At 34.5% G+C, this 26,288-nt stretch overlaps 2 protein-coding genes across 5 annotated transcripts; one reads left to right on the top strand and one right to left on the bottom strand.

Moving 5' to 3' along the window:
• Positions 1-6,472: 6,472 nt before the first annotated feature.
• On the bottom strand, positions 6,473-7,279 carry LOC106792519 (high affinity copper uptake protein 1-like). Its single transcript, XM_014758971.1, has 4 exons — positions 7,229-7,279; positions 7,020-7,153; positions 6,881-6,937; positions 6,473-6,815 (listed from the first exon to the last, which is right to left on the bottom strand). The coding sequence occupies exons 1-4, from the start codon at positions 7,235-7,237 to the stop codon at positions 6,617-6,619; spliced, it is 399 nt and encodes a 132-aa protein (XP_014614457.1). The 5' UTR covers positions 7,238-7,279; the 3' UTR covers positions 6,473-6,616.
• A 532-nt stretch (positions 7,280-7,811) lies between these two features.
• Positions 7,812-24,499, top strand: LOC106792518 (endoplasmic reticulum aminopeptidase 1-like). Of its 4 annotated transcripts, none has more exons than XM_014758967.1 (14): positions 7,812-8,616; positions 11,875-12,973; positions 20,026-20,172; positions 20,296-20,381; positions 20,726-20,822; positions 20,929-21,011; positions 21,103-21,308; positions 21,440-21,620; positions 21,751-21,976; positions 22,040-22,602; positions 22,682-22,913; positions 23,006-23,411; positions 23,515-24,010; positions 24,161-24,499. In XM_014758967.1, exons 2-14 carry the CDS (start codon positions 12,844-12,846, stop codon positions 24,314-24,316), a joined length of 3,009 nt encoding a protein of 1,002 aa, XP_014614453.1. In that variant the 5' UTR covers positions 7,812-8,616; positions 11,875-12,843; the 3' UTR covers positions 24,317-24,499. The 4 variants fall into 4 exon arrangements, with proteins under 4 accessions (XP_014614453.1, XP_014614452.1, XP_014614456.1 ...); XM_014758966.1 differs by having other exon boundaries at positions 20,023-20,172; XM_014758970.1 differs by lacking the exons at positions 7,812-8,616; positions 11,875-12,973 and adding an exon at positions 18,251-18,477 and having other exon boundaries at positions 24,161-24,494.
• Positions 24,500-26,288: the final 1,789 nt, after the last annotated feature.

Raw genomic sequence — 26,288 nt, 5'->3', positions numbered from 1 at the left:
TTATTATATTTTTTTCTTGCTCGTCATTAATTTGTAGTTGTAATTGGAGATGATGGACCATTCCATCTCCTTKGGACACCAAATTTGTGTCCATCAAAATCGTCAAAGAGATGCATATGTGTTTAGTTAGAGTCAGAAATATTACAATTTTTGTATTATTAAATTTTGAAGCATAGATAACAGTCGGTATATATTACAATAATTTCTCTTTTTTTATTTTGTCTTTTAAATTTTTCACTGTGTTCGTATTTTATCAAATTTGCAATTTTTCTTTTTTATATAATGCAGTTTAACAGTATTTCACAGTAATCAATAGATATTTCATTTTTTAGTAATTTAGTGCTTTTATTTTTCCTATTTCTTTATTTTTATTTATTTTTTATAAATGTAAAATCACTCGTTTAAATTTCATTTAAATATAGAGATTTGATTAAAGTAAATAGAGAATTCAGTTAAAAAGTGCATCTGCGAATTGGACGATTCATATGTTAGGCTATTGTATCACTTTTGATTGTATGATTAATATAATTTTCTTTTTGTTACAGGTGATCATCGTTGGATTTATCATCTACACGTTATGATTTTCTTCTATTTTTTTAAATATTTATGTGTAAAAAACGCATTTCTGAAGGCACACACGTATTTAGACACTAAAAATTAAATATAATTATTTTAAATTTTCTTACAATATAACTATACTATATATACTATCAAAGAATATTGTATTCGCGTTAAGTACATACTATCGTCCAATGGTGGTCCCAGTGGTAACAAAAATGATGCTGGGTAGATAAAAAAAGGGGACTTGTAAGTTTTCATATACTTCACCACAAAAAAGTTGGCATAGAACCGCAACAGCAGAAAAAAATGAAAAAATAAAAATATTTACCTATTTTTTATACATTATGAACGATTAACTTCTTTTTTTTCACTACCTTATAAGTTGTTATGTCGTCATTTCGTAATTATTCAAAGTGTAATAATTATTTTCAACTAATTAACGATAAATAAAAAATATTTAATATATTAAAATTGAGCAAATAGTGTGCAATTAAAAGCACTTATTCATTTTTTTCATCTGTTAAGGTTTTGGGCGAGCGTTTTTACGGTACTTTTGTGTTCTTTTTTGTTTGAAATAGATTTCATCTTATCCACTAATAAATATAGTAAATTTCTATCTTTTCTACCCTTGTGGTATTGACAGAATCCTTAATGGCAGTAAAAAATGTTTTTATGGTGTAGAGTTTTGACTGATAGTCCTACCCCAACCCTTAATAAAGTAGATTTCTTTTTATTATCGTTTAATTTTTTATCTTTGCTTGAAAAGAAATTAAAATACTATTGCTCCACATCTGATCCTTGAAACTTGCTTCCATATAGGGACTGTCCAACGTAATATCTACCAGCATGAAATATAAGATCGACAAAAAAGAATATAGAAATGTTTTCTGTTTTAATTATGAAGCTATCATGTTTTTTTTATTTTTTTTTTTCGTACATAATAAAAATTAGTCGGTGTTGGGTGTAACATAATCGAAAATTTCTACACGTTATCGAAACGATAAACAAAAATTTGAAGATTAAACGAAACTCCATCTTTTCCTATCGATTTTCTATTCGCAAAAAGGTACGAAAAAAAATCAATCATAAAGGGATTCGTATAAGAAACAAAAAAACAAATCTGTGCTGCATCAACGCCGATTGAAGGAAATTCAACTATAGGATGATGTCAACAAATGGGATTATTTTTTCATTATTTTCTTCTGACTATGAAATTGTAATATAAGATAAAAAAAAAGAACAAAAAAAAAAGAGAGAGAGAGAGACTATATCGTCATACGATTTTTCTGCACGCACAATAGATTAAAAATATCGATTCTTAAATAGAGATAAAAAATAATAGGTGATTATAAGGTAAATTTAGAGATGATGTCGCATGCGATTAGTCTAGTCTCTCGTTAACTGTCCGATTACGGGGACGTAGAGGTAGGAGAAAGATTGGTTCATCTAAGCAACAGGGTACGAGCTACTTGTCTAGCTTATTATTAGGTGGGTGTTTCGAAGAGGTGGGTTGAAGTAAAAGCGTGATACAAGGCTTACCAGCAGCCAACGACGTCGGTATCGACCGGTCGCATACGTTTAAACATTCGCTTACCTAGATGCACCAACTACACCGAATGATATCCGGATAGAACAACGGACGAAGACAATTCGTAAAGTGATTAGACGATCATCCATCGAAATACGAGAATTCTTCTTGAACGTCGCCCTTTATCCGATTGAAAGTTGAAAGTTAGATGTACGGTCGAATAAAAAAAGTAAAGTACAAACAATACATATAGATCAATATTACTATTATCTTAATTTTGATATGAAATTACATTAAAATTATACAGATCTCTAAATCGATCTTTTACAATTTCAATCCAATTTTATATCTGTATAATGATTATAAAGAAAGAACGACTTTCGAATCGTAACCGAATCTGCCAACCGGTACAATTTTAATTATCTCTACTCTGTCGATTTCATTAAGTTTTATCCCTCGCAGAGAGCTTTTAATTACTGTTCAGTGAATATATCGAATAACGCAAGAGAGAGAGAGAGCGTCGTATATAAAGTTGCTTTACAGTGCACATCATAGTATCCCAGAGCTTGGTATCGACCAGCCCTTACTCTCTCATATGTATCTACTGTTTAAGGAATGCCAGGATATATACCACCATTCCCTTGATTATTCGATTCCACAGAACATGTTTCAATATTAAGAGTTTATACCGTATGTTTATTTCATATTTTTCTATGATAAAGTGAACGCAATCGTTTATCTAAACGTCTAGTCTGTTATTTTCATTGGAGAATGAACTTTTTACCCATGAGAAAGAAGCTTTTAAGAGATAACGACTCATACATATGCATCATCATCTCATAGAAATATATTTAATATGGGAATAATAAATTTAATAAATAGAAATATAAAAAGTAAATGGAAATAGATTCTTTTTCTTTTGTATCAATATCAATGAAAAGTCTTACCAAACATTCAACTGAAAAAGGGTTAAACGAGAGTTTTTAGTATCGTAAATGAATAAAATATCAGGAGTATATCAAAATCGAACGGTTATAATGTTGATTGAAAGGTAACAACCTCTCGTAAGTAGAAGAGAAAGCATTCCGCAAGTGAAGATCGATTATCCTATATGCCATGGGCAGGACGCATCAACGAAAATGCACCACCATTCGTTTTGATGAATGCCAATTGCATTGGTAAACACCTGTCATTCGGGCGTAACGTTGAAAGTTATGAGAATTAGAGTGGTTGGTAACTTTACTCGTATGATCAAGCAAATTCGAGTAGCCCTTTTCCGAGGATAAGTTACAAAGCTTAGATTAAATTGTGTATAAACGAATAATAGAGGAAAAAAAAAATCAATCGAAAGTTTTTTTATATCGGTTACATATTTTATTGAATTATTAAATTATTAATTTATATATATAATAATATTTTTTTTTAGTTTCGCGTGTAAATAAATTGTAAATTATCTTTTTTTTATATTATCCCTTGTTATATTTTTTAAAGCAACATTTTTATTTTTACCTTTGGAAAATATTTATGAAGATATCGTTTCGAACGTTTAAAAATTCATACTTTTTATCTCAATTTTTGTTCTTTTTTTTTGTTCTTTTTTTTCTTTCCTTTCTCTTTTGAAAAATAAATATAAAGTCATTTTACGAAGACTATAAATGTCATAGGAAAAAAAAAGAAAAAAGAAGAAGCGCGACCAATGGCAGATACGTTTCTCATCGCAACAGTCTGAAAGATCGCAAGCACAAACGTGAAAATGCTTTTTCCATCGTTTTAGCTTTTCGGGAATATCCCTCTACGATATCTTTCTTGTCCTCTCTCTCTCTCTCTTTCTCTCATTGTCATTTTCTCTTTGTAAAAAAACTGTGAGAGAAAGAAAAGAGAAAAAAGAGAGCCTTCGGTGAAATCCCTCTGAGAATCGGTAATTCCCAAAAGCAATACTCGGGGTTTCGGTGATCGCAAAGAAGAGGAAGAAGAAGAAGATTCGAGTCGGCTGATAAAATTCTACGAGCGAGCGAGCCAGTTTCGCAAGAGGCGTATTAAAAATCGTGTCTATGTGTACCTATACACTTAGGGTGTTTTCTCTCTGACGTTTTGCCCAACAATCTTGTCTCTGGGGATACGAGAGAACGTTGTAAAGTCACATATGAGAGAGAAAAAAAGAGAAAAAACAGAGAGGGAGAGAGAGAGAGAGAAGGAAAGTGCAATGTATCTACATTTCGTCCTTTTTCTTTCAATTCTGTGTGCACACACAGGCAGCAGCAGAGTCATGCATTTTTCAGAAAGCATGACGGCAACGTAAAACATTCGAGACGAACATTCCGTTTCAAATATTTCCGGGTTAGTTGAAATATCACAAACTAAATACAAGATACGATATATACAAAAAAAAAAACAATTCAACGAATTCGAATAGACGTAAGTTTTTTATTTGCATTTTTCCCCATAAATAAGGTCATATTTTAAGAATCGTTTGTATTCCTGATTATCATTGGCTTCCCTTTATTTCTCTCTCTCTCTCTCTCTCTCTTTCTTTCTTCCTCTCCCTCTTTGAATTGGACAACGAAAAGAGAGGATTTCTTTGTTAGTTTTTTTTTCTTCCTTCCCTCGAAACTATACCAATCCTTTCACCCGCAAATCCTCCAACGCAAAATTACGCGAGATTTTCTTCAATCGTAGGCACGTCGAGCATAATGACTCTTTCTGTCGGTCTCCTACTTTTCCGTTCTTTGTCTTCCCTCGCCCGTAAGCCATTGAAAAAGATTCCTGGACGATCCTCCATGGTTGTGTATAATTATTTCTCCCTCTCTCTCTCTCTCCCTCTCTCTTGTTTTTTATCTAGCTATCTATCTTTCTTTCATTCTTGGATATTTTTCCATGTTCTCCTGTAAACAACGATATTAACGTCATAATAACGAAAGGATTAATCATTATAATAAGACCTGTGCATGCATTTTATGCATTTACGATTTGATAACCAAACGTAAATTTGTTCGTTCGTTCGTTTTTCTTATTCGACTATGATTCTTTAATAGGACGAATTGCTTTGTGATAAGAAAAGCTCTTTCTCTCTTTCTCTCTATCTTTCTATTTTTATCTCATCGAACAGATGATTAAACCGTCTCGTTATCGAGGCTAACGAGGATGCCTTCCAATCTCTTTCAACTCCTTGAAATTCACAACGTTGTTCTAGATTTAACCGATAACAAGAGTTTTTTCTTCGTACATCGATAGAGAACTATCGTATTGTTGAAAAAGATGCAAAGATAGAACAATTCGTTTCCGCATCGAAAAACAGCCTAATCCATATAAATACAACTTTCCTTTATTTTTTATATTCTTTTATGGAACGATTTATGACGATATGTACGATATTATAATAGGTTACAGTGTGTATATTGTTTAGTTTTATTAATAAGTATTTTAATACACATTTATACACATACACGTTGGCTATTAAACAACGATTAAATATTTTATCATCTGGAATAAAAGAAATAATTATTATTGTCGTTGAATTAAGTGGTCTTTTTTTTTTTCTTTTTTTTTTTTAACAAATTGATAATATTTATCTCTATATAAGCAGACTTAATATTTTATCTCGTAATGTTCTCTAATTTTTTAGACAAATGATACTTACATTACAGGGATTCACGAAATTGATTATCTTATTTTTGTCTTCGTCAAATTTCGTCATCTTTCTTTTCCCGCACATTTCTCACCTTTTAATATTCATAGCCAACATGTCCAACATGTCCACCACCACCACCTGTACCATTACCCATGTGAGCGGAATTTTTTTTACCCGGTACATAAGCTATGAAATATGCCAAACACCAAACGATGAAAAATACGATCAATACAAGGAATGATATCGAATTAAAACTGTCCCAGCCGAGAATGATTTGTCTCGTTGATTTTGTTTTTCGGCAATGATCACCGACCATACTGTGACGATGATTATTATTTTCCACAGATTTATCGTCAGCCATTTCTTCTTATAAGTTCGAGTTTCAAACAATAAATGACAATGAGTACGAGTAACATTGTATTACCGGATTTTTTAATCGCTTTGATAATGATCGACAGAATGTTTCGTCATTTCTTAAATAAGAAACAAGGTCTGATAAGATAAAAATGATAAGAAAGAGAAGATATTCACTGATATTAAGTATTTATTTATTTTATTTACAGTTGCGAGCAAAGCTGAACAAAACATGTTACATATATTTTTAAAAAATCATTAATATATTTCTAATTTTTGTTCATTATATTATGAACTGTTACTTACTTATGATTCTATCGTTAATTTTATCTTTTAATTATATATGAATTCATAAATTAGTAAAGAATATATATGTTACGTGTGTTATTATATAAATATAATATTATTATTACGTTGTAATCATTACTTTCATCAACGTTTCTATTCTCATTATATGTTACGATATAAAAATTTATTAGTAAAAAAACAAGAATGATTAAAACAGTAGAAATAATTATATAATTATAAAATTAATTATTCTTTCATTACGAGCAACAATCTAAATTTTCACTGTCTATTTTTTGCCAAGAGAAAAGCCAATAACCGAGTCCTGTTCCGATTACCATAGCAATGCACAACCAGACGTTATATGTCATAAATATTAACATTAAGAAATATCCTATTATCATTTGGCTAACATGTAATATCACTTGAGTTAAATGTATCACGGAAAACATCATCTGCCTAAAATAACATCATTTGTTTTAATCATACATATATATAAAGAAAAATAATTGTAAAGTATATACCTTCTGGTCCTTTTTATTTTTTTACTTTCTAAAGCTGTAGAGGTAAAAAGATGATCGCTATAAATAATAAGAAAGATAACAATGTTTTATAAATAATTTTTTAAATTAATGTTTTTTAAATAATTATCACGTGGCTTACCGATAACTTTTAAGCCCTTCGTAAATCATAGTTAATAAAACAATTCCCACCATAGACCAACCCATGCCAGTCCAATCGGTAGTTCGCCATGTTTCAAAGAGGATCGTCGAGGTAACGCCACCATGAAATGACATCTTAAAAATGAATGAACAACATTTTTATTACTCTAAAGAAATTAGATTAATTACTAAAACACTTTAATATCTCACCGAGTCCATTTTAATGTATAGTATTGCAGTCTAAGATTCCTTTAAGGTAAACTCTATGAAATCAAGTACGACTTATCGAAAAAAAGATAACGTATCTATATGTAGATATATATATGTAAGTATCTTGTAAATATATATACATATGTGTATATCCTGTCGATAACATATATATGTTTTAACCAAAAAGTTTCGAAATCTGCTAATCTACAGAATCTAATCGATCATTTTAATCAATCGATCGTATCCTATAATAAAATCTAGATCGTGATTTTCATATCGAAAGGATTATCATCCATCGGTGGTGGTTGCATAGAAATTGAATCATTCAATTTTTAATGAGAAGAACAACCGATAAAGGTTTTCAAAAGAGGAATGGAAACTGGGAGTTGTAAAAGTCGATAATACGGGAAAGCGTGAAGACGAAAAACCGATCGAAGAATTTCTCATGGTCGTTGGGAGGGTCGTTGATATCTGTGTATGTGTGTGTAGGATAGAGTAGGAGTAGGAGTAGAATAGGGAAGGGAAAAGGAAGGGAGAAAGGGCAAGTAGAAGGAAGGGCAAGTAGAAAGAAGGGGTAGGTTTTTAGTCGGGTGCGAGAGTCTCGATCTAGCGAGATTGGAAGGGCTTTGGGTGCACATACCAACCCTTCCTACCCTTTCGAAGGATCAGGCCACGAAGATGCCTGGCCTGCGTGAACGAGAGAAGCGCAACCTGTGGCTGATACTGACCGGCGCGCCTCCCTGCGTCCGGAAATTCAGCCACGCTCAATTCTCAAACGTTATATCTTGTTCCCTTCAGTTTCATTCGAACCACGGCTGTGCTCGACACCGTTTTCCTCGAGGACATCGGGAAAGGTTCCTCCTCCTCTTCCTCCTTTTTATACACGTCGTCGTAGTATCAAATCGTTGTTAGAACCGAGAAAGGAAAAGAAAGAGATACCAAGAAGCATAAACTTTTATAGAATTCTTCATTCAATTTTTGATTGTTTTTCGGCTTTCCCCCGATTTTATCTTATTTATCCCTCGTTTCCTTTTTTTAAGAAGGGATTTCCTCTCCTTTAGTTTTTCTCTCTCTTTTTATTTTCTGATTTTATTTTCGTTCATGCTTTTTTTTTTTACGATTATCTTTCGTAACGTAACGTCCGTAATTAAACGTTGGTCCGTCCAATTTAACGTCTACATAGTTGTTAAATTCAATTAAATGATATTTCATCGAAACGATGAGCTGCTATTCGTGTTATTTAAATTTTTATCGAGTAATATTATTATCTACGGTTTTTGTAATTTTCGTGATAGAATAATAATTAGTGGTGGAAAATAATATATAGACAGTGCCAAATCTTCCTGTTGCTTGCCGGTCCGGCTTGGGAAAAATTCTCAAAGAAACAGGTGAGTTTTTTTTGTTCTTCCTTGCCTAATCTTTTTTATACAACGTTTTATTGCTTAATTTTCTTTTCCTTTTTTATTATCTTTTTTTATTTTCACCGTTCTCGAGAACGTGAGCTCTAGTTTGGTTTTCTTGTTTCTTTTTTCTCCTCGAATTAAAGGGTTTTTAATTATTTTATATAGAAAGACACATTGTTCGATCTAATTTTCTCGGTTTTTTTTGTTCTTCTTTTTTTCGACTCAAGTTTTAGGCGCGGGAGACAGGGCAGGGTCAACGTTCCATTGCGAAAAACGTTCGTTGTACGCACCACGCGCGCACCAGGTGCATCTATGTTATGTGTGTGTGTTTTAAACAACAAGGAATTTAACGTGAACGACGGAGTCAAAGTTTATACAATTATTGTTTAATTTTTTTTTCGAAAATTTCACCAGACAATTTAAATTCTCGCGAAAGAAAGAACAAACAGTTTGTATTTTCAGTAGATCAAATCTACGATGGTCAGACAGGATGTTAGACGTTACAAAATATTTTCCACTCGAACGTATGTGTCGTTACTTGTAAACAAAAAATCGTATTTAATTTATTTTTCCATTTTGTTAGATTTTTCTTTATTTCTTTTTTTTAAAAAACTCGGAAATAACTCGCTAATTTAAATGCTTCGTTAACGTTTCATTAAACTCGAGATTATGGAAATTGAATTTATTTTGTAATTTCGATAACAAGTTAAATGCAGTTTTACCAGCGAATCGAACACTTTAACGAAATTTATTATTTTATCATTTCTTTCTAATAATATAATTTATATTACTTTTTTTTTTTTGGCTTACACACTTATACGGTGAAAAGATTTTACATGATTTTTTTTCCTTATCGAATAACGTAAACTATGCAATTACATAACGACACTATTTACGAGAACGAGAAACACTGTATTAACTTAATGATATTCGAAGCGCGCTTTTTAAAGTAAGAATGATGTCTAACGTCCTTGATTTTTATCATACGTAGAAAGATTTGATCAAGTTGCATAATGCACTTACACAGAAAAGCGATCATAATATAATGACTCTATTTAGGAACACATAAGTGTAAGATTACTATGACATTAATGAATGAAATTTGTGACGGTGACCACTGTGATTAAGTTTACGTTTAAGTGTACATCATAGTTACCGTGAATTCACCTAATTGCATCATCGTCTTCGGAAGTGTCCGGATGTCTACGGAAACAGACAGTTTGTTCGTTACAATGCGAACATCTTTTAATATCAACGACTAAATTAAAAAGATAAATCTTTTCATTTTATTATATCCGCGAGTTATAAATTATTTTCGTTTATCTTGATTTTATTTCTAATGTTTTTTCTAAAGAAAATAATTACGAATCATTTTTACGTAACACATTAATTTATTTTACGGTACAATAACTCATGTCGAGATAAGACGTTACGAAGAATTGTTTTGTTATTGAACAAATGGAAAGAAAAATTCAGAAATTTAAATTAATTATCTAGTATTTTATACAAGCCGCACGATTATAAAACAATAGACGCATATTATTAATATAATAACAATAGTTGTATAATACTGACGGATATAATACATGTTTACAATTTAAACATTATTAAATTAATTACAAGTTACGAGTACAGTATTTCTCGCAAATTCAATATAATACATAAAAGTGTTTGTAATTAACGGTTTATACTTTTTATATTTTTTATAAATAGAAAAAAAGAGAAAAAAAAAGATTTGTATGCGCGCCGTAAATTCGCGTGTCATTTCGAGCAGACGAAAAGCTTTTGGGTACAGTCTGTCGATCACCAATAGAAAAAAGAAATATAATAAAAAAAAAAGATGACTTCTCTCTTCCTCTACGTTCAGTACGATCTTCTATTTGATTTTGTTTCTCGTTTTCCTAGCATGGGGGTTGAAAACGTTCACTCGCGCGTAACCATAGTTATGTCGCGCTAAAATCGATATTCCCTGAATATATCCTTTCCCAAATAATTTTCAGTAGTTTTGTTGGTGTCTCGCCATTAATATTCCAATCGAAAAATACGATATTTCACACAGATAGATATTTATATATTTTATAATATAAATAAAGTTGGTGTGTGATGGTAGTTTAAAAAAAAAAAAGAAGGATCAAGCTAGCTTCTTTTCGAGCTAATATAAAAAATTAATATAATCTCTGTGTGTGTGTGTAGTAGTGATGATTCTCATCAAAAATTTTGTAGATTGGTGCTAAAGTCTCTCACTTTCCTCTCTCTCTCTCTCTCTCTCTCTCTCTCTCTCTCTTTTTCATTCTCATTTTTTCTCTATCGAGTTCGTATTAACTCGCGTAAGCCTTCGAAAATCGATTTTCAAGCCTGTATTCAAGCGGATATCATAAACGAGAGAAAATTTCACCTCGAACAGGTATCGACTGCTTGAACAAGCGACGATTTTGTAACATGTAATTCTCCTCCGATTAGATTTTTTTTCTTTCTTTTATTTTTTTCTTTTTTATACGTGAAAATAATATATATGCCAATTATTACGATTGACGACGATAAATCTTGTAACTTGGTTTTACGATGTAGAAAATTTGTAATCGGTTTCGCGTGTCGCTATTATCGGTGGAAAAAAGGGGTCGAAGAGTGAATTCGATACTGAACTAATGAAAGCTCATGATCGTTTTATTCTCGTAAATGCTTCTTAATATTACGTTGCTACTTCTAATGGATATCAAATACCAAATGTTTAAAATAAATTTCTGTAAAAATAGTAAAGTAAGGGAGGTAAATCAAATCTTAGTGGAAAAACGAATTCACGTTTATAATTTAATGTATATATTAGGTTATCCCATAAGTAGTTCCTTCCTTTCTTTTTTTTTTTTAATGCAACTTGATTTAAATGATTATATATAATCTCGAATTAGTAACATCTATAGAATTTGGTATTACAATTGAAATACATTATCGTTGATAAGAGAGAGAGATAGGATTCTGTCAAGTAAGATAAATAATAAAATAATAAGATTGAAAAAAGTGAAGTATAAGAAGATGATAAAGAATCGATCGTATTTAAATAACTTCCGATGTTATTTTTGTTTTTTTCTCTTATCCAATGAATACCCTTTTTAAAAAGTACGCAACAACAAACTAGGGATTGACGGTTAAGTTGTTGTGCTTACACAACGCGCCACGCTACTTTAACTTCAACGCTTAATTAATCGTCAAACAAGAGTAGTCGGCCTTTTTTCAATTTTGTTTCAGGCGTAACGAGGGCAAAACTAGCTTAGAGGCAAGAAAACGTTCTACCTTACGATGCGTATACCGGCGCTCCAGTTAATTAACGATGCAACGACACCGAAGACGAGTAAGACGAGGATGATAACAGTAGGAAAGCTAGTGACAACAACAGGAATAACGACTAAGACGAAAATTACTACGACTGTGATAACTACGATGACGGTAATGACGATGACTATGATGACGATGATAATGATGATGATGATAGAAACTACGCGATGAAAGAAGGAGAAAAAAAAAGTAACGTCGAGTGTGAAATCACGTAAAATCTTGGCAAATTAGTCATACTAAAAAAGATAGTAAGAGAAAACTTGTAATGACTCGGTAGTCAATTTTCATCGTCGGGCATAATTGACGACATTACTTTCGCGGACCACGAAGAAGTAAAAGGAAAGGGGGAGGTGCAATAAAAGACGAGAGAAAACGTTCGAGACGAAATTAAATAATAGTTTTTTTTTGTAGAAAAGTATCTATTATTCTTCTTCGTGCATTATCACAAAGACTGCTCAAAACTCGCCAAAAAATTTTTAACGTTTTACACTGGTGCCAAAAAAAAAAAGGGTATCGAATTGAAACTTATAAGGGACCAAGATCGTCCGCGTATTTTCGGAATAGAAAAGAAAGAGGGGTAGTTTGTTTTGTCTTTAATAATAGATAGAAATAATAGTCGGAAAAGTGGATCGTACGGTAGCAATCGTTGATCGAGCTCGTCCTAAATGGAAGGAGGGAGGAGAAAATGTCGCGTCTCAAAGAAGGCGTCGTCGATACGTCGATCACCCTGGTACGACAAGGAAGACGTCTTCGTCTTCGTCGTCTTGGACTTCATCGAGTTCGAGCTATGTGAATCGTCAAGAAATTCGCAGGAATCTTCTTCCTCCTTTGAAAATAAATAAAGGTGTTTTAACGGATAATAAAACGTTTGATAATAATAGAATGCCGGGGCAAACGTCGACTCGAGAGAGTAGCGAGGTAATCCGAATGGAACCTCTCGGTAGAACATCCAGTTCACGTAGCCCCGGGCAAAATGGAACTGCCAATAGCACCGAAGTACCAGTAATCACAGGTAGGTCAAATACATCGAATCATCATATTTTATATTATCAATTAGTTGTTTATCTCGTTCAATAATCAAATTATTCATAATTAAAGTATCTTACAGGGAGGAAATTGAACAGGTTGAACATTTTTATAACATTTATTTTAATCTCATTGAACGTTTCATCCCCTTTATTGGGGGACATTACAAGAAGGGAGGTTCTTTAATATTACTTCGATCATTAATGTTTTTAGTCTTTCGAAGACATACATTATTACATTTTTCCAAATTTCCAATTTCCCTTAAGACACTTTTATTATTTATATTATTCTTTTTATATTTTTTCTAATTTGTTTTCACGATAAGTTTACCTGAGATTTATCGAATTGCTCGCTCGCTGAAACCACATCCTCATCTACATTATTATATTATAATTGTATACTATCTTTAATTGTTATCGCGATAAACAACGGAATCATTTATCAATCGAAAGTTCGCGTGACTAACGCTCGACAACACTGGCTTAAACGTTTCAAGTTGGATGATACTCCCGATGATCCCACGAGATTACTTTCTATCCAAACTTCTTATATAAAAAGATTGATTTATATAATCGTTATTTTAAAGAAAATCAATCATTCTTTCTATCTCTATCTCTTGAATGCACTTATCATATATAGAACTATTAAATGATATAAAACAAGGTTAAAGAAATAATCTTGTTATTGGAAAGGGATAATAAAAAGCAAATATAATATCGAATGCGTTTCGGTTCGGATACATTGACCTTTAAAACCGAGCATCAATTTTTCCTGATGCGATCGTAAAACGTATTGGAGCGACCGTAAGAAACGAAATGTTCTTCTTTCCTACTACGTTGGAAATAGCTAGCTACCTCTTTGCAATGGAAGAAGAGAGAAAATATCGGAATAATTTATATCGCGTATCAAGATCCGTGTTATCTTTGCGGGGCCTAATGTAGGCTGGACGAAACTACCATGCGAAAAGGGACGAACGGAAAAGGAGGAGGAGGAGGAGGTCACAAGTTCAAAAGTTCAGTCGTTTATAAATGTCTTCCGATTCTGTACCATCACCAACAGTATCAAGATCTGATTTCAAATCTGAACATTAATAAATCAATAAATTATTCGTCAATCATCGACTTGTCTTTATGAAAAATAATCTATAAACTAAGATTGATATAGAGAATAATACGATCATGATTTACTATGTTAATCTGATTGTGATACGAATCTACATATTTTCTTATAACAATAAAACAATCGATACGTGATAATATCTTGAGGATAATTTTGACGACTCGATAAAAATATTTATGTTTTAAAAGGATTGCCACATAAAAGAATGTTATGATAGTTCGAAATTGGCAAAGGAAAGAAAACGGATTTCTCGTTAATGTTTGGAAATTTTTACGATTTTCTTTCTTCCTCTCTCTCTCTCTCTCTCTCTCTCTCTAAGATGCGTATAAATTGAAAGATTATTCGTAATAAATTATAATTGAAAAATCATTCCGAGATTTAAATTTACAATTTTGTGAAAACGATATACGCGTACAATCATCTTTGCAAGAAAACTTTGCAATTGTACCGATTTATGTATATATTTTGGCATCTAGTAGAAAGCTTTTATCTCGTGTTCCATCTTTTACGTGCCAAATCAGTAAAGTTTATTGACGTTAACTTACACTATAGTGACATAAAATAGGTACGGGAAATTCGGTGGTGAATAAGTCGTTTTTAAAACCGATTTATATTAGCCAATGATACAATTCGCCACTTGAAAATTCAACGATGCGTTACGACAAAAGGACTATATAAGAGGAGTCGTCTGTGGTATTCGTTGAAAAACATTTGCAAGGATCCAGTAGTATTTCTTGGAAATAAAGGATACTACGGTGAAAAGAGTGTTTCATTTCCCGTGTCTCGCCATTTGCTTTATGAAGGAACCCACCCTCTTACATAGAAGCTATCGTGAGGGAGGTTGCGGCCTCCGGGCAGGCAGAGAGAAAACGAGAAGGATAGAAAATGAAGAAGGGTAAAGAGGAAGAGGAATATGAGGAGGAGATGGAGGAGGAGGATAAAAAAAGAAGAAGAAGAAGAAGCGGAAGAGCTGGAAGCAACGTTTCTCTCCTCACCTCTTTTCGAAACCCTCTTTAGAGTGATATTGTCAGCATTTGGTAGCTTTATATATCGAACTTTAAATAGAGCACACTGGATACGGCGAAGTGTTCTAGCTTGCATTGGTATTAAGCAGAAATTTTCGAGAGCCTCTCGGCTATTGCACAATCACGATCTTTAAGACAAAAGAACAAAATTCTTTCATTTTCTTTAAAAGAACTGGGCTCGCGACTTCGCGTCTTTAAAGCTTCTTCTTATATTGATTTAACATCGTACCCTCCTCTACCCCATTACTTCTCATTTTCTATTCCCCGTCGTTTTCTTTCTACCATTTCTCCCACTTTGTCTCTCTTTTTTTATTTCTATCCTTCTAACAAAACAGAAGGATGGTCCCGGAAAGCTAACTTCATGGAAAGACACGTAAACGGCCAATTTCGTTGGAACACTAGTTGCTCGGGTGCTCGAAGCGTTTATGTTCAAGACACGAAGTTCACGTCGTGAATACGAATTCGTTTGAAATTCGTTGGCGATGGTGGTGGGTGGATGATGGTGGTGGTAGTGGTGGTGTTCTATGTCTACTAAGGAATTCGATTTCAATTCGGCTCGTGTTAGCTTCACGCTTTTATCCAACACTACCAATGTGTAATGTAGTTTGTTTAATTGGATTTGAATATTACGTAATATGAAGCTGTGCAAGATACTGGATGGCAATGTTCATTGTTCAATCAGATTTACGAATAACGCGAAATGATATTTATCTATAGAAGATGATTTATAAAAAGATATTATTCGTAGAAATTTTGCACGGAATTTTTCGCGATTGAAACAAATTGATATTTTTAAAGACAATTTTGTTGTTGTTGAGATGCAACTTTCAAGTAACGTCCCATTCATTTTGGGCCTCATACTTTAGGCTCGTTGACCGAGTTTGAGTTCTAATGGGGATGATGGTACTTGAAAGTTGCATCAAAAAACAATTTTCTTCTTCGTGCTAGTTTTTCCGAGGCTCCAATCTCTGTGTTGTATAATCCCTTAAAAGGAATGATATTAATTATACAAATTAAGCAGTATTTTTTTAAATCTCCATTGAATTTTTTCATAATCCAACATAAATCTTAAAGAAAAGAGTGTCTTTATTTTTCCCCCGTTGACATATTTTTTCATCGTTAAAATAGTAAAGTACCGTCTCGCTGAATTGCTGTGTAAACGGTCTGCTAACTTAACAGCTGATTGAAAGGAAAGAGACGTGGTACTTACTCGTGCATACAGAGACTTTTATGAGAGTATCATTAACCAGTTACTGAAACTATTTCGACCTTTTTGAAAAATGCTTTCCTAAACTGCATCGCACAAATTGACGAGTATACTCGTCAAACACAGAGTATTTGTAATGACTTTTATTTTTTTTTTTTATTTCATTGTTCACATCGATCAAATTTATTTTATTAAATATTTTGCATATATAACAAAAAAGAAAAAACAAGGAAAAATATGAATTTCATACTTTAATTTGTTGTTAGAGAATGGTATTGAACAAATCACGATACAATGCATAATAGAACTTTGCAAGTTGAATAGTAATATATCGCGATTATTTTCGAATATTAATTTTAAATTAATGTGCACACCACCTCCGTGTAAGATTAGCTTTTAAAGTTGAGGATATATAATCCGGAAAATGTTTCCCGATTAGATGGATAAACAGTCTGGTTTAGTTTATCGACTTACTGTCGGTGTTACACATTCTAAATTGGATATGATGCAATTGTTTGTTCAATGTAAATTTTCCTCTATTATTTTTCTATAAATAAAAAAGAAAAAAAACGGGTCCTCTGAAATATTTCAAACATTTCGAAGTTAAAGAATATATTATAGTTTTCAAACAAACAAAAAATGTCAATTTCAATTGCAAATTGTCATTACTTGTTACTCTTTACGAGTATACTCGTCGCAAAAAGAAAAAAACAGTTAACTGGTTAAAAGCGAATTTTATTAGTTAGTACCATTTTTAATTCAAAACCTTGCGAGAGGAGAGAAGTTTGGGTTATGGATGATGGGACCGTGGCCTGTTTGTATTCTTCAAAGAAAGAATCTACATTAAATTCAACGAGAGAGTACGTTACTGGGGCACTCTGAATACGATTAAATTCACGATAGCTGGGTTAAAAAGAGAACATAGAAAAGGGTGAGGGTGAGAGAGGGTGGAAAATAGAAAGAGAGAGAGAAACAGAGAAAGATAGATAGAGAGAAAAGGAAGGTGCGGTCTTGGTCGGAAGCTCGATCGTCAATAGAAGGAAGCACCCTTGGTGGTGTGTAGTAGCCTTTTTTACCAAGCAATAGATGAACGAATAGAAGAAGGAAAGAAATTAAGAAAATAAGAAAGAAAGAATGAAGGGACAGACAGCAGCGACAAGAACAGTTGTATGATCAACAGTAAGAGAAAAGCTGTTTTACTTGTCGTTGCTGTGAACGTTTGAACGATGGCGCCACCGTGAAAATCAACCCTTGCGAGAAATGGTAGAAACGAGGAACGACGACGACGACGACGACGACGACGACGATCACGACCACGACCACGACCACGACCACGACGACGAATCCACCCCCTTCGCGAAAAACGTTCTTCCGGTAGCAGTAGCAGCAGCAGCACCAGCACCACCACCAGTATCACCAACAGCAGCAGGGGTTGCTTTGGAAAGCCGCCATTTCTGCCTAACACCCGCAGTCGCTATATTCGCGGTTTAATGCCAATGAAATGTCAAGGCACGTCGGACGTTATAGACTCGGCGACGTCGTCGGGACATTCGGTTACTCATTCGTGAGCTCGCAAATCCTTATATTTTCGCGGGTTTCCGTTTTGTGTAGGTTTCGGTGGTGTCGTCGTTGGCCCTCATCGTTGTCATCGTGTTCGTGTTCGTGCTCGTGCTCGTGTTCGTGCTCGTGTTCGTGCTCGTGCAACGGGCGACCGTACACGAGATCACGAACAACGCCGTGATAATATTTTAACGCAGCCTCCTTTAAATCGGGCCTTATCATACTTGGCCGTGAGGTGACAACCCCATTCCGGATATTAAATCCGGCTTTAATTACTCTATATAAGTGCTACGATACACACACTGCTGATACAAGGTACAAGAGCCTAAATATAAGAAAGAATTTTCTATAATTTCGGGGGTAAGATCGACGAGGGCAATCCTCGTTTGACCTTGGACCACGAGGTGACCAGGGTGTCAGTAGGAAAGGAGAGTATACTGGCTGAACAGAGAGAACCCCTGATTAAAATCTCATATGCCTCGAACAACGGTCAGGTAAAGGGACTCGTTTATCGGAGATCGCTGCCGAATCGGTTCGCGATGAGCGAGCAAGATGTGGACGACGTTGCCTTTTTGACAGGTGAGGGATTCATCCCCCCCCTCCCGTGCTAAAACGCCAACATTTTTTCTTCATTTATTTCTACCCTTATTCCTTTCTGTCTCTCTCTGCGAAGCTTTGTTGTTGTCTACTTACACGTCTCATTCTATGTCTTTTTCTTCCATCTATTACTACTACTATTACTACTATTACTACTACTACTACTACTATTACTTCTACTCGTGGTTCTTTTTCATTTGGAATTGCCCGACCAGATGGCCCACTTACGGCTTTACCGAGCTGCGAATAGACTGCACGAGGAGCACGTGCGTGCGATCAATAAGAGGGAAGCTTCAGTCCGATCTTTCGAAATAAAGCGCGCACACCTACTACCCTCTTGTGCTTCTTCCCACCCTTCCTCCCTCCTTCTTATTCTCCCACGAGTCGTGCTGATCCTTTACTCTCATTGATGAGTTCGCTTATCGAAAGTGCTTTATTGGCAGCAAGCAGAATAAACGCGACTCTCTTTCATCCCCTTCTTTCTCTTTTTCTGACGGCCGCATAATGATACCACCCAAGCTTTGTTGTTCTTCTCTCGAACAATTGTGTCATTCTTGTTTCACCATATGCAAGGGTCTATCGGAATACTCGGACCCAATGATTGACGGAAATCGGTTAGAACGATAAGACAACTTTCATGAATTTCAAATGGTACTTCTAACAACGCGAAAATTAATTTCGTACGAGTTACACGAGTTTGTCATTCTCGTAGACAATGTAGTATCTATTATTTTAACGTATCATCATCAACCCCCTTAACCTCTTATGATTCCCGCCGCACGAGCGTATGCATTTAAATGCATCGAAATGGGATCGTATTTTTTTAGAGAATTAAAATTATAATTTCACAAAATCCGAACGCAATAATCAAACTCCATGCGGTTGTTGTTCTCTAGGATTTTCAGCGTAACCGCATTAACGTCATTTTAGACTGACGTCGAGCAATTGGAAATCCGGGTCAAGTGGTTAGTAGAAAGTATGAAACTTTGATGTGTGGCTCGTGAGCGAGAAATTCTCTTATGCTTTGTAAAATATAGTTTTTTTTGGTGGCATCCACCCCCCTCCCCTTAAACCTCTTTCTTTCCCTCTCTCTCTCTCTCTTTGTTTTTGTCTTTTTCGATCGTACACAGGTATCACCGTCATCCCCTTTTCGTTGATTTTCCTTTAATCGAGCACGAATTCGCGCGGGCATTGTTGTTCGCGAGTTCCGAAAATAACATATAGATAATATCTATGGAAGTGAATATTTTTCAGCGCGCGCGATAAGCTCTCTTTTCTTTTTTTTTTCTCCCCGTCTCATCGACATCGTAGCCCAGTTTCAAAACTATTCAAGCAAGAGTCTCAAGAGTACAGTTCCGCGAGCAACGACGAATAACAATGGGAAGAGAATAGAAGTACTCCTTCGTCGATACTTTTTTTTCTTCTTTTTTCTTTTTTTCTTTTTCATTTTTTACTCAAAGAAGTAAAAGACCGCGTATATGTCACGCGGATTAAGGAGTATTCTTCAGAAGGGTTTCTTTGTTTCAGAAGACAGCAACACCGGATTGCACAAACGTAGTATTTACGAGCCCAATGGAATCGTCTGTTCACAAAAAAGGGCACTCTGCATAGCCACCGTCGTTTTCGCATTACTTTTCGCCATATCACTCATCATTGCCTTCGCGGGACCACAAAATGGTACTACATACCTACCTAACACATTGTTTATTTAATCGATTTATTTATTTTCGTTGCAAACATTTTTATATCAATGTTTTACACGTTTTTCTTTTCTTTTCTTTCTTTTCCTATTTTTCACAGACTGCCCTTGCGCTGGACAAAGGCCAGCCAATATAGAAATCGAAGACGATGAAGAGAGCAACGAGCCTCTCGCAACTAATGGGGAGGTATACGAATCAATTTTTATTACAATACGAATGAATATCGTCGAATATTGTCTGTCGTTAAAATAATATTCGAATTTACGATAAAACGTTTTGTACAAGTTTTCGATAAATGTAAGATGACCAAGCGAACGATACACAACTTGGCGGGAAATCAATCGTTAGGTGTACTTTCTCTCTCTCTCTCTCTCTCTCTTTCTATTACTCGTAAAGCAAAGTATACGAACACTGCTATTGGTCATGCATTTTTTAGTATTACGGACGATGGTATACGTTCGTAATGATTTATTACAAACGAAATGTGCGTAGTTATAGATAAGCTAAAGCTATAACGATGAATCTTGCAGGTATTCCCATGGAATAACGTCAGGCTACCTACATTCGTGTATCCTACTAGGTATAACATTACCATCCATCCAAATCTTACCACCTTAGAAGTTAAAGGTAAATTTCATATAATAATCATTATTGTTTGATTATTTAAGATTGAGAAATTATTAACGATCGAATTTTTATCTTCAAATATTTATATGATAGTTTTGATTAACAGGACAGGTCACAATCGAATTCAACGTCGATAAAGAGACCAATTTTATCGTCTTCCATAGTAACAACTTGACAATAAACGAAAAGGTAATGAAAAATAAAAATGAGATATACGTAAGGAATATATTTTATATAAATGAACTTGTCTTTGTTAGTTCTCGTTTTGAATTATTCTTAGATGGTCCAAGATCGGAAAGGCCATAGATTGAAAATCGCGAAATTGTTGGAGTATCCTACTCATCAACAATTATATCTCCAATTGGAAGAGAGTAAATTTCGAAAAAGAGGCAATTACACGGTACACCTGAGATTCGTTTCGAAATTAACCAGCAATCTGGAGGGTTTTTATCTCAGCAGTTACGTCACCGCCGATGGAGAAAAGAGGTCACTCTGAAATTGTAATCATTTTCGATTCGGAAAACTCTTCGACGAGGCGATCCTCGTTTCATGTCTCTTAATATTTCATCAAAGTCATCTAATCGTATCGTTTTTTCTTTTTTTTTTGTACTTATCAGGTATTTGGCAACGACACAATTTGAACCAACGTATGCACGATCGGCGTTTCCCTGTTTCGACGAGCCCCAGTTCAAAGCTAAATTCAAGATTTCAATATTCAGGGATAGATTTCATATTGCGTTATGCAACATGCCTGTTGTCAATACGGAGGATGCTGGCTTTTATATGGGGACTGGCCTTGTAAGTTGTCAATCCCATAAATTCAAACAAAATTTAATTCTGCAGTAGATTAATATTTATTTGGAATTGCTAATTATTAATATTAGGTTGTTCCCTTTGCGTATACACGAATCTATGATGAAATTTTTAGCTTCGAGATGATTTCCAAGAATCCGTCGAAATGTCTACATATTTGGTGGCATTCGTTGTATGCGATTTTAAAAGGATTTCCGAGATGACTAAGAGAAACGTTTCTGTGAGCGTTTATGCACCAGAATCGATGCTTCCTCAAGCGAGATACGCGATAGATATCGCTGTTCGTACGATGGATTACTTTGAATCTTTCTTCGGAGTAGATTATCCATTGCCTAAACAAGGTTGGTATCAATCGAGATCTTATCGTCAAATGGATTTCTCCTTTATCCATAGATTATTTATAGATTTGATCGCGATTCCTGACTTTGGTACCGAAGCAATGGAAAATTGGGGCCTAACTACTTATCGAGAAACTGCAATTCTTTACGATCCTGAAGAAACATCTACTGCTGCACACGAATGGATCGCGATAATTGTTGCCCACGAATTGGCACACCAATGGTTCGGTAATCTAGTTACGATGAAATGGTGGAACGATCTTTGGTTGAACGAAGGTGCTGCCAGTTTCTTCGAATACAAAGGTGTCAATCATATTTCACCGGAATGGAATATGATGGATCAGTTTATTCTAGAAAAAACACAATCTGCCTTACATCTCGATGCACTTGCCAGTAGTCATCCGATAAGCGTAAAAGTAGACGATCCCAAAGAGATAGAAGCCATTTTCGATATTATCAGTTATCACAAAGGTGCTTCGATTTTAAATATGCTCGAAGGTTTTCTCTTCGAAGACGTATTGAAAAGTGGATTGAACGATTATCTCAATATCCATGCTTACGGAAACGCAGACACCAAAGACCTTTGGGCTGTTTTCACTAAACATGCCAATCGTACGTTCGACGTCAAAGTAAGTGTCCGAAAATATTCATGATAAAGCACAACTACGATATGTTAAAAATATATATTTCAATTAATACTATTGACAGGCCATAATGGATACGTGGACACAACAAATGGGTTTTCCATTGGTAACGATAATCCGTGATGGAAATACCATTACAGCGAGTCAGAAAAGATTTCTCATATTGCCGAATGAAAACGATACAGAAATTTTCAATCAAAAATCACCATTCAATTACAAATGGTACGTGCCACTGAGTTATTACACGGATAAGGAACCGCATAAGTTACAAAACGTGTGGATGAATTTAACCGACGGTAAGAATATTTTCTGAGGAAAATATTTGATTCGATTGGGCCCTTAACATTTATCCTCATCGTGTCTAATCATCGATATTACGATATTTCAGTCACCTTTGAAATAGCGAGTGACGTTGAATTCATCAAATGTAACGTCAATCAAAGTGGATTTTATCGAGTGAATTATCCGGAAGACATGTGGATGTATATTATTACAACATTACATTACAATCACACGCAGTTCAGTCCGGCAGATCGTGCAAATCTTATCGACGATGCTTTCGAATTATGCGAAGCTGGTGAATTAAATGCTACTATCCCTCTGGAATTATCTTTGTACCTCCTAAACGAAAGAGATTACGTTCCATGGATGACAGCCCTTAAGTACCTGTACTCTTGGAAGGGAAGATTAGCCGAAAGTCGAGCTTACAAGAGATACATCGAATTTCTTAAACGATTGTTAGGTCCTATTACAAAATATGTCGGTTGGGCGGACGAAGGAACTCACTTGGACAAGTAAATATTACGAGAACAATATATATTTTGTCGAATATTTTTTTCTCTATCCATGATTACATTAAAATAACGTAAACTTTTGTTTCCCTTTCCTCCCCTTTAGATTATTACGAATTGCGGTATTACAATCAGCAGTATCGGTGAAATTGGAGAACGTTGTTGAACCAGCTAAAACACTTTTCAACGATTGGATGTTGAACAGTAAAAGTATTAGGCCAAACATTCGCGATGTTGTTTACGTTGCAGGAATTAAATTTGGCGGGGAACCGGAATGGAACTATTGTTGGTCGGTTTATCAAAAAACACAAGTTCCTAGCGAGAAAAGTGTGATGTTGCAAGCACTCGGTGGTACCTCAGATCCATGGTTGTTACAACGTTACCTTCTACGTTCTTTGGATCGCGAGAAGGTGAGACCTCAAGACGTTGAGACTGTTATAGGATCGGTGGCTTCTAATTCGGAAGGATTGTTTCTTGCTTGGCGACATCTCAAAGCGTACTGGCACGATATACAAGCATTGTTTGGTAACGGTACTCTCACTATGGGTAGCTTGATAAGCGTCGTTACGTCAAATTTCTTCACAGAGCACGATTACCGCGAGGTAGATCATAATATCACATATATATATATATATATATAATATTATTAATAATATACATTTTTTTCATTGTATGAACTTTACAAATTTATATATTTCTATTATCCGTCCAAAACATTAACATTTACTTTTTCTCTAATCTGTTTTGTCAAGGTTACTGAATTTTTTAAAAAGGTGGACGTTGGTAGCGGTAAACGAGCACTCGATCAAAGCTTGGAAACAATTAGATTCAACATTCATTGGGTTAAAGAAAACGTGGACGTATTGGACGACTGGTTGATCGACTTTTTGGACGTTCATTCGTGTTAACCCTTGCTCGTCGGAAATGGGACAGCAATGGCCCGGAATCGTTCGGTCCTATTTTTTATCGGTATGGCTATTTTTCTTCATTATATTTATACGAGAGACAACCGCCGCTGCCCCTCTCTTACGAGCGGGTTAAACAAAAAAAAAACAATCAACGCGACATAATAAATAGCCTACTTCTTGAAAGAAAAAAAAAAAAAGAAAAAAAGCCCGAGATGATTCGAACGAGCGGCCTTTATTGATTGATACGTTGGTCAAGGGATGGGCCCATTTCCGCAACAATTATTTTTCGTTATGTCGGTTTTTCATTTGGATTTTTTTTTTTTTTTTTTTTTTTTTTTTTTTCCAAGAGTTCGAGTAGGGACGAAGAGGGGAAGAAGAGGGGAAGAAGAGGGGAAGAAGATCCGACAATGAGACGAGAGGGACCGGTAGAATGGGGTGCGCTATTTATTGCTCTAGCTTTTTTCACTGATGAAAATTACACACGTATACATACANTCCGCAACAATTATTTTTCGTTATGTCGGTTTTTTTTTTTGATTTTTTTTTTTTTTTTTTTTTTTTTTTTCTAAATGTCAAATGACTATTTCTAACTAGGCAACTAATTAGACTGCAAAGAAAGACAATCCGACAATGAGACGAGAGGGACCGGTAGAATGGGGTGCGCTATTTATTGCTCTAGCTTTTTTCACTGATGAAAATTACACACGTATACATACAACTTTACATCAAGGATCCCCCGCGCCGGGTATACAAAAACTATTCTTTTTTTCTTCTATTTCTTTCTACCTCTTTATCTTTTTTACTTTAACCCTCTCACTTTCTCTTCTTATCACACTTTCTCTCTGTCTCTCTCTCAGTCTCACGATTAGGCCTCGCCCCTCTGTCGGAAAAAAGAAAAAAAGAAAAAAAAAAAAAAAGAAATTCTTCTTGACGGTCGACGAGCGTAATAATACTTGCCGAATTGTTTGTATGTAAAATATTCTATACACCGATTTATATACGCACTTTCGAAAGTATTTATTTATTGTACACGCGGTGCGTGCAGATTGGAATAATTTAGATGTAAAAACGATGGATGATACGTAGTAAATGCGTAAAAAAAGGATTACAAAAAAAAAAAAAGAAAAGAAAAATTACAAAAAAAAGAAAGAAAGAACGAGATGGAAAAGAAAATCGAGAAAAAAAAGAATAAAAAATGTGAGAAACGCGAAGTTTATAATATAGTTATAAGGGGTTAATGGGAGGGAGGTATTTAAAAAAAAATAAGGAGTGACGAGGAGAGTAGGCAGGGGAAAAGGGGGTACAAAAGACGACGATATTTTACAGGGTAGTCGTTGAAATCCTCCTCCCTCCTCCACCCCCTCGTCGAATTAAGGGCTGACTACCTATGCCTCGAGGGACGTTTAAAAACAATCCCTTCGTATCCCCTAAAAAAATATATATATTGAACTTTTTAAAATGGAGTGATAATAGTCAACTCTACGTGATGCCCAACTTACCCCATTCCTATGAACCCATCCATCAAAGTGTTTTAAGTTTATACGTTGAACAATGAACGAATCGAGCTTGTCGTAAAGGAAAAAGACAAGGATGAAATTAAAAAAAAAAATATTAAACGAAATAAAACGAAATGAAATGAATCGTGTTTGTATTATAATTATAATGATAATAATTATTATTATTATTATAACGATATATGATAATGGATTATGTCGATCGAATGAGAAGAAAATATTTCCGAGGATTTAGCTAAATCGGCGATTATTGTTTAGGTGTAATCAATTTATCATAGAGAGAAAAAAAAATATAAAAAGAAAAATAAGAAGAAAAAAAAAAAAAGAAAAGGAAGATTCGTAAGAAGTCAGTCAAGTCAGTCAGTCAGTCAGTCAGTCAGTCACTTTGTACGTTTTAAGTAGCATATCAACTATTAGACGATTCCAAATGGAAAAATCGTGTTCCGAATTCTATTTGA

Source organism: Polistes canadensis, unplaced genomic scaffold, assembly GCF_001313835.1.
Source record: "Polistes canadensis isolate GaletaPanama2010 unplaced genomic scaffold, ASM131383v1 scaffold_454, whole genome shotgun sequence".
NCBI classification, from domain to species: domain Eukaryota; kingdom Metazoa; phylum Arthropoda; class Insecta; order Hymenoptera; family Vespidae; genus Polistes; species Polistes canadensis.
This window is presented reverse-complemented; position numbering and strand designations above follow the sequence as displayed.

Bases quoted from the DNA above. Each gene is read 5' to 3' on its own strand.
- LOC106792519 (XM_014758971.1), bottom strand. The intron at 6,938-7,019 runs GTAAGCCACGTG...TATTATTTATAG, and splicing joins GAAGGGCTTAAAAGTTATCG to CGATCATCTTTTTACCTCTA. The intron at 6,816-6,880 runs GTATATACTTTA...ATGTTATTTTAG, and splicing joins AAAATAAAAAGGACCAGAAG to GCAGATGATGTTTTCCGTGA.
- LOC106792518 (XM_014758966.1), top strand. From the start codon at position 12,844: ATGCCGGGGCAAACGTCGACTCGAGAGAGTAGCGAGGTAATCCGAATG. The intron at 20,823-20,928 runs GTAAATTTCATA...TTTGATTAACAG, and splicing joins TACCACCTTAGAAGTTAAAG to GACAGGTCACAATCGAATTC. The intron at 22,914-23,005 runs GTAAGAATATTT...ACGATATTTCAG, and splicing joins GTGGATGAATTTAACCGACG to TCACCTTTGAAATAGCGAGT.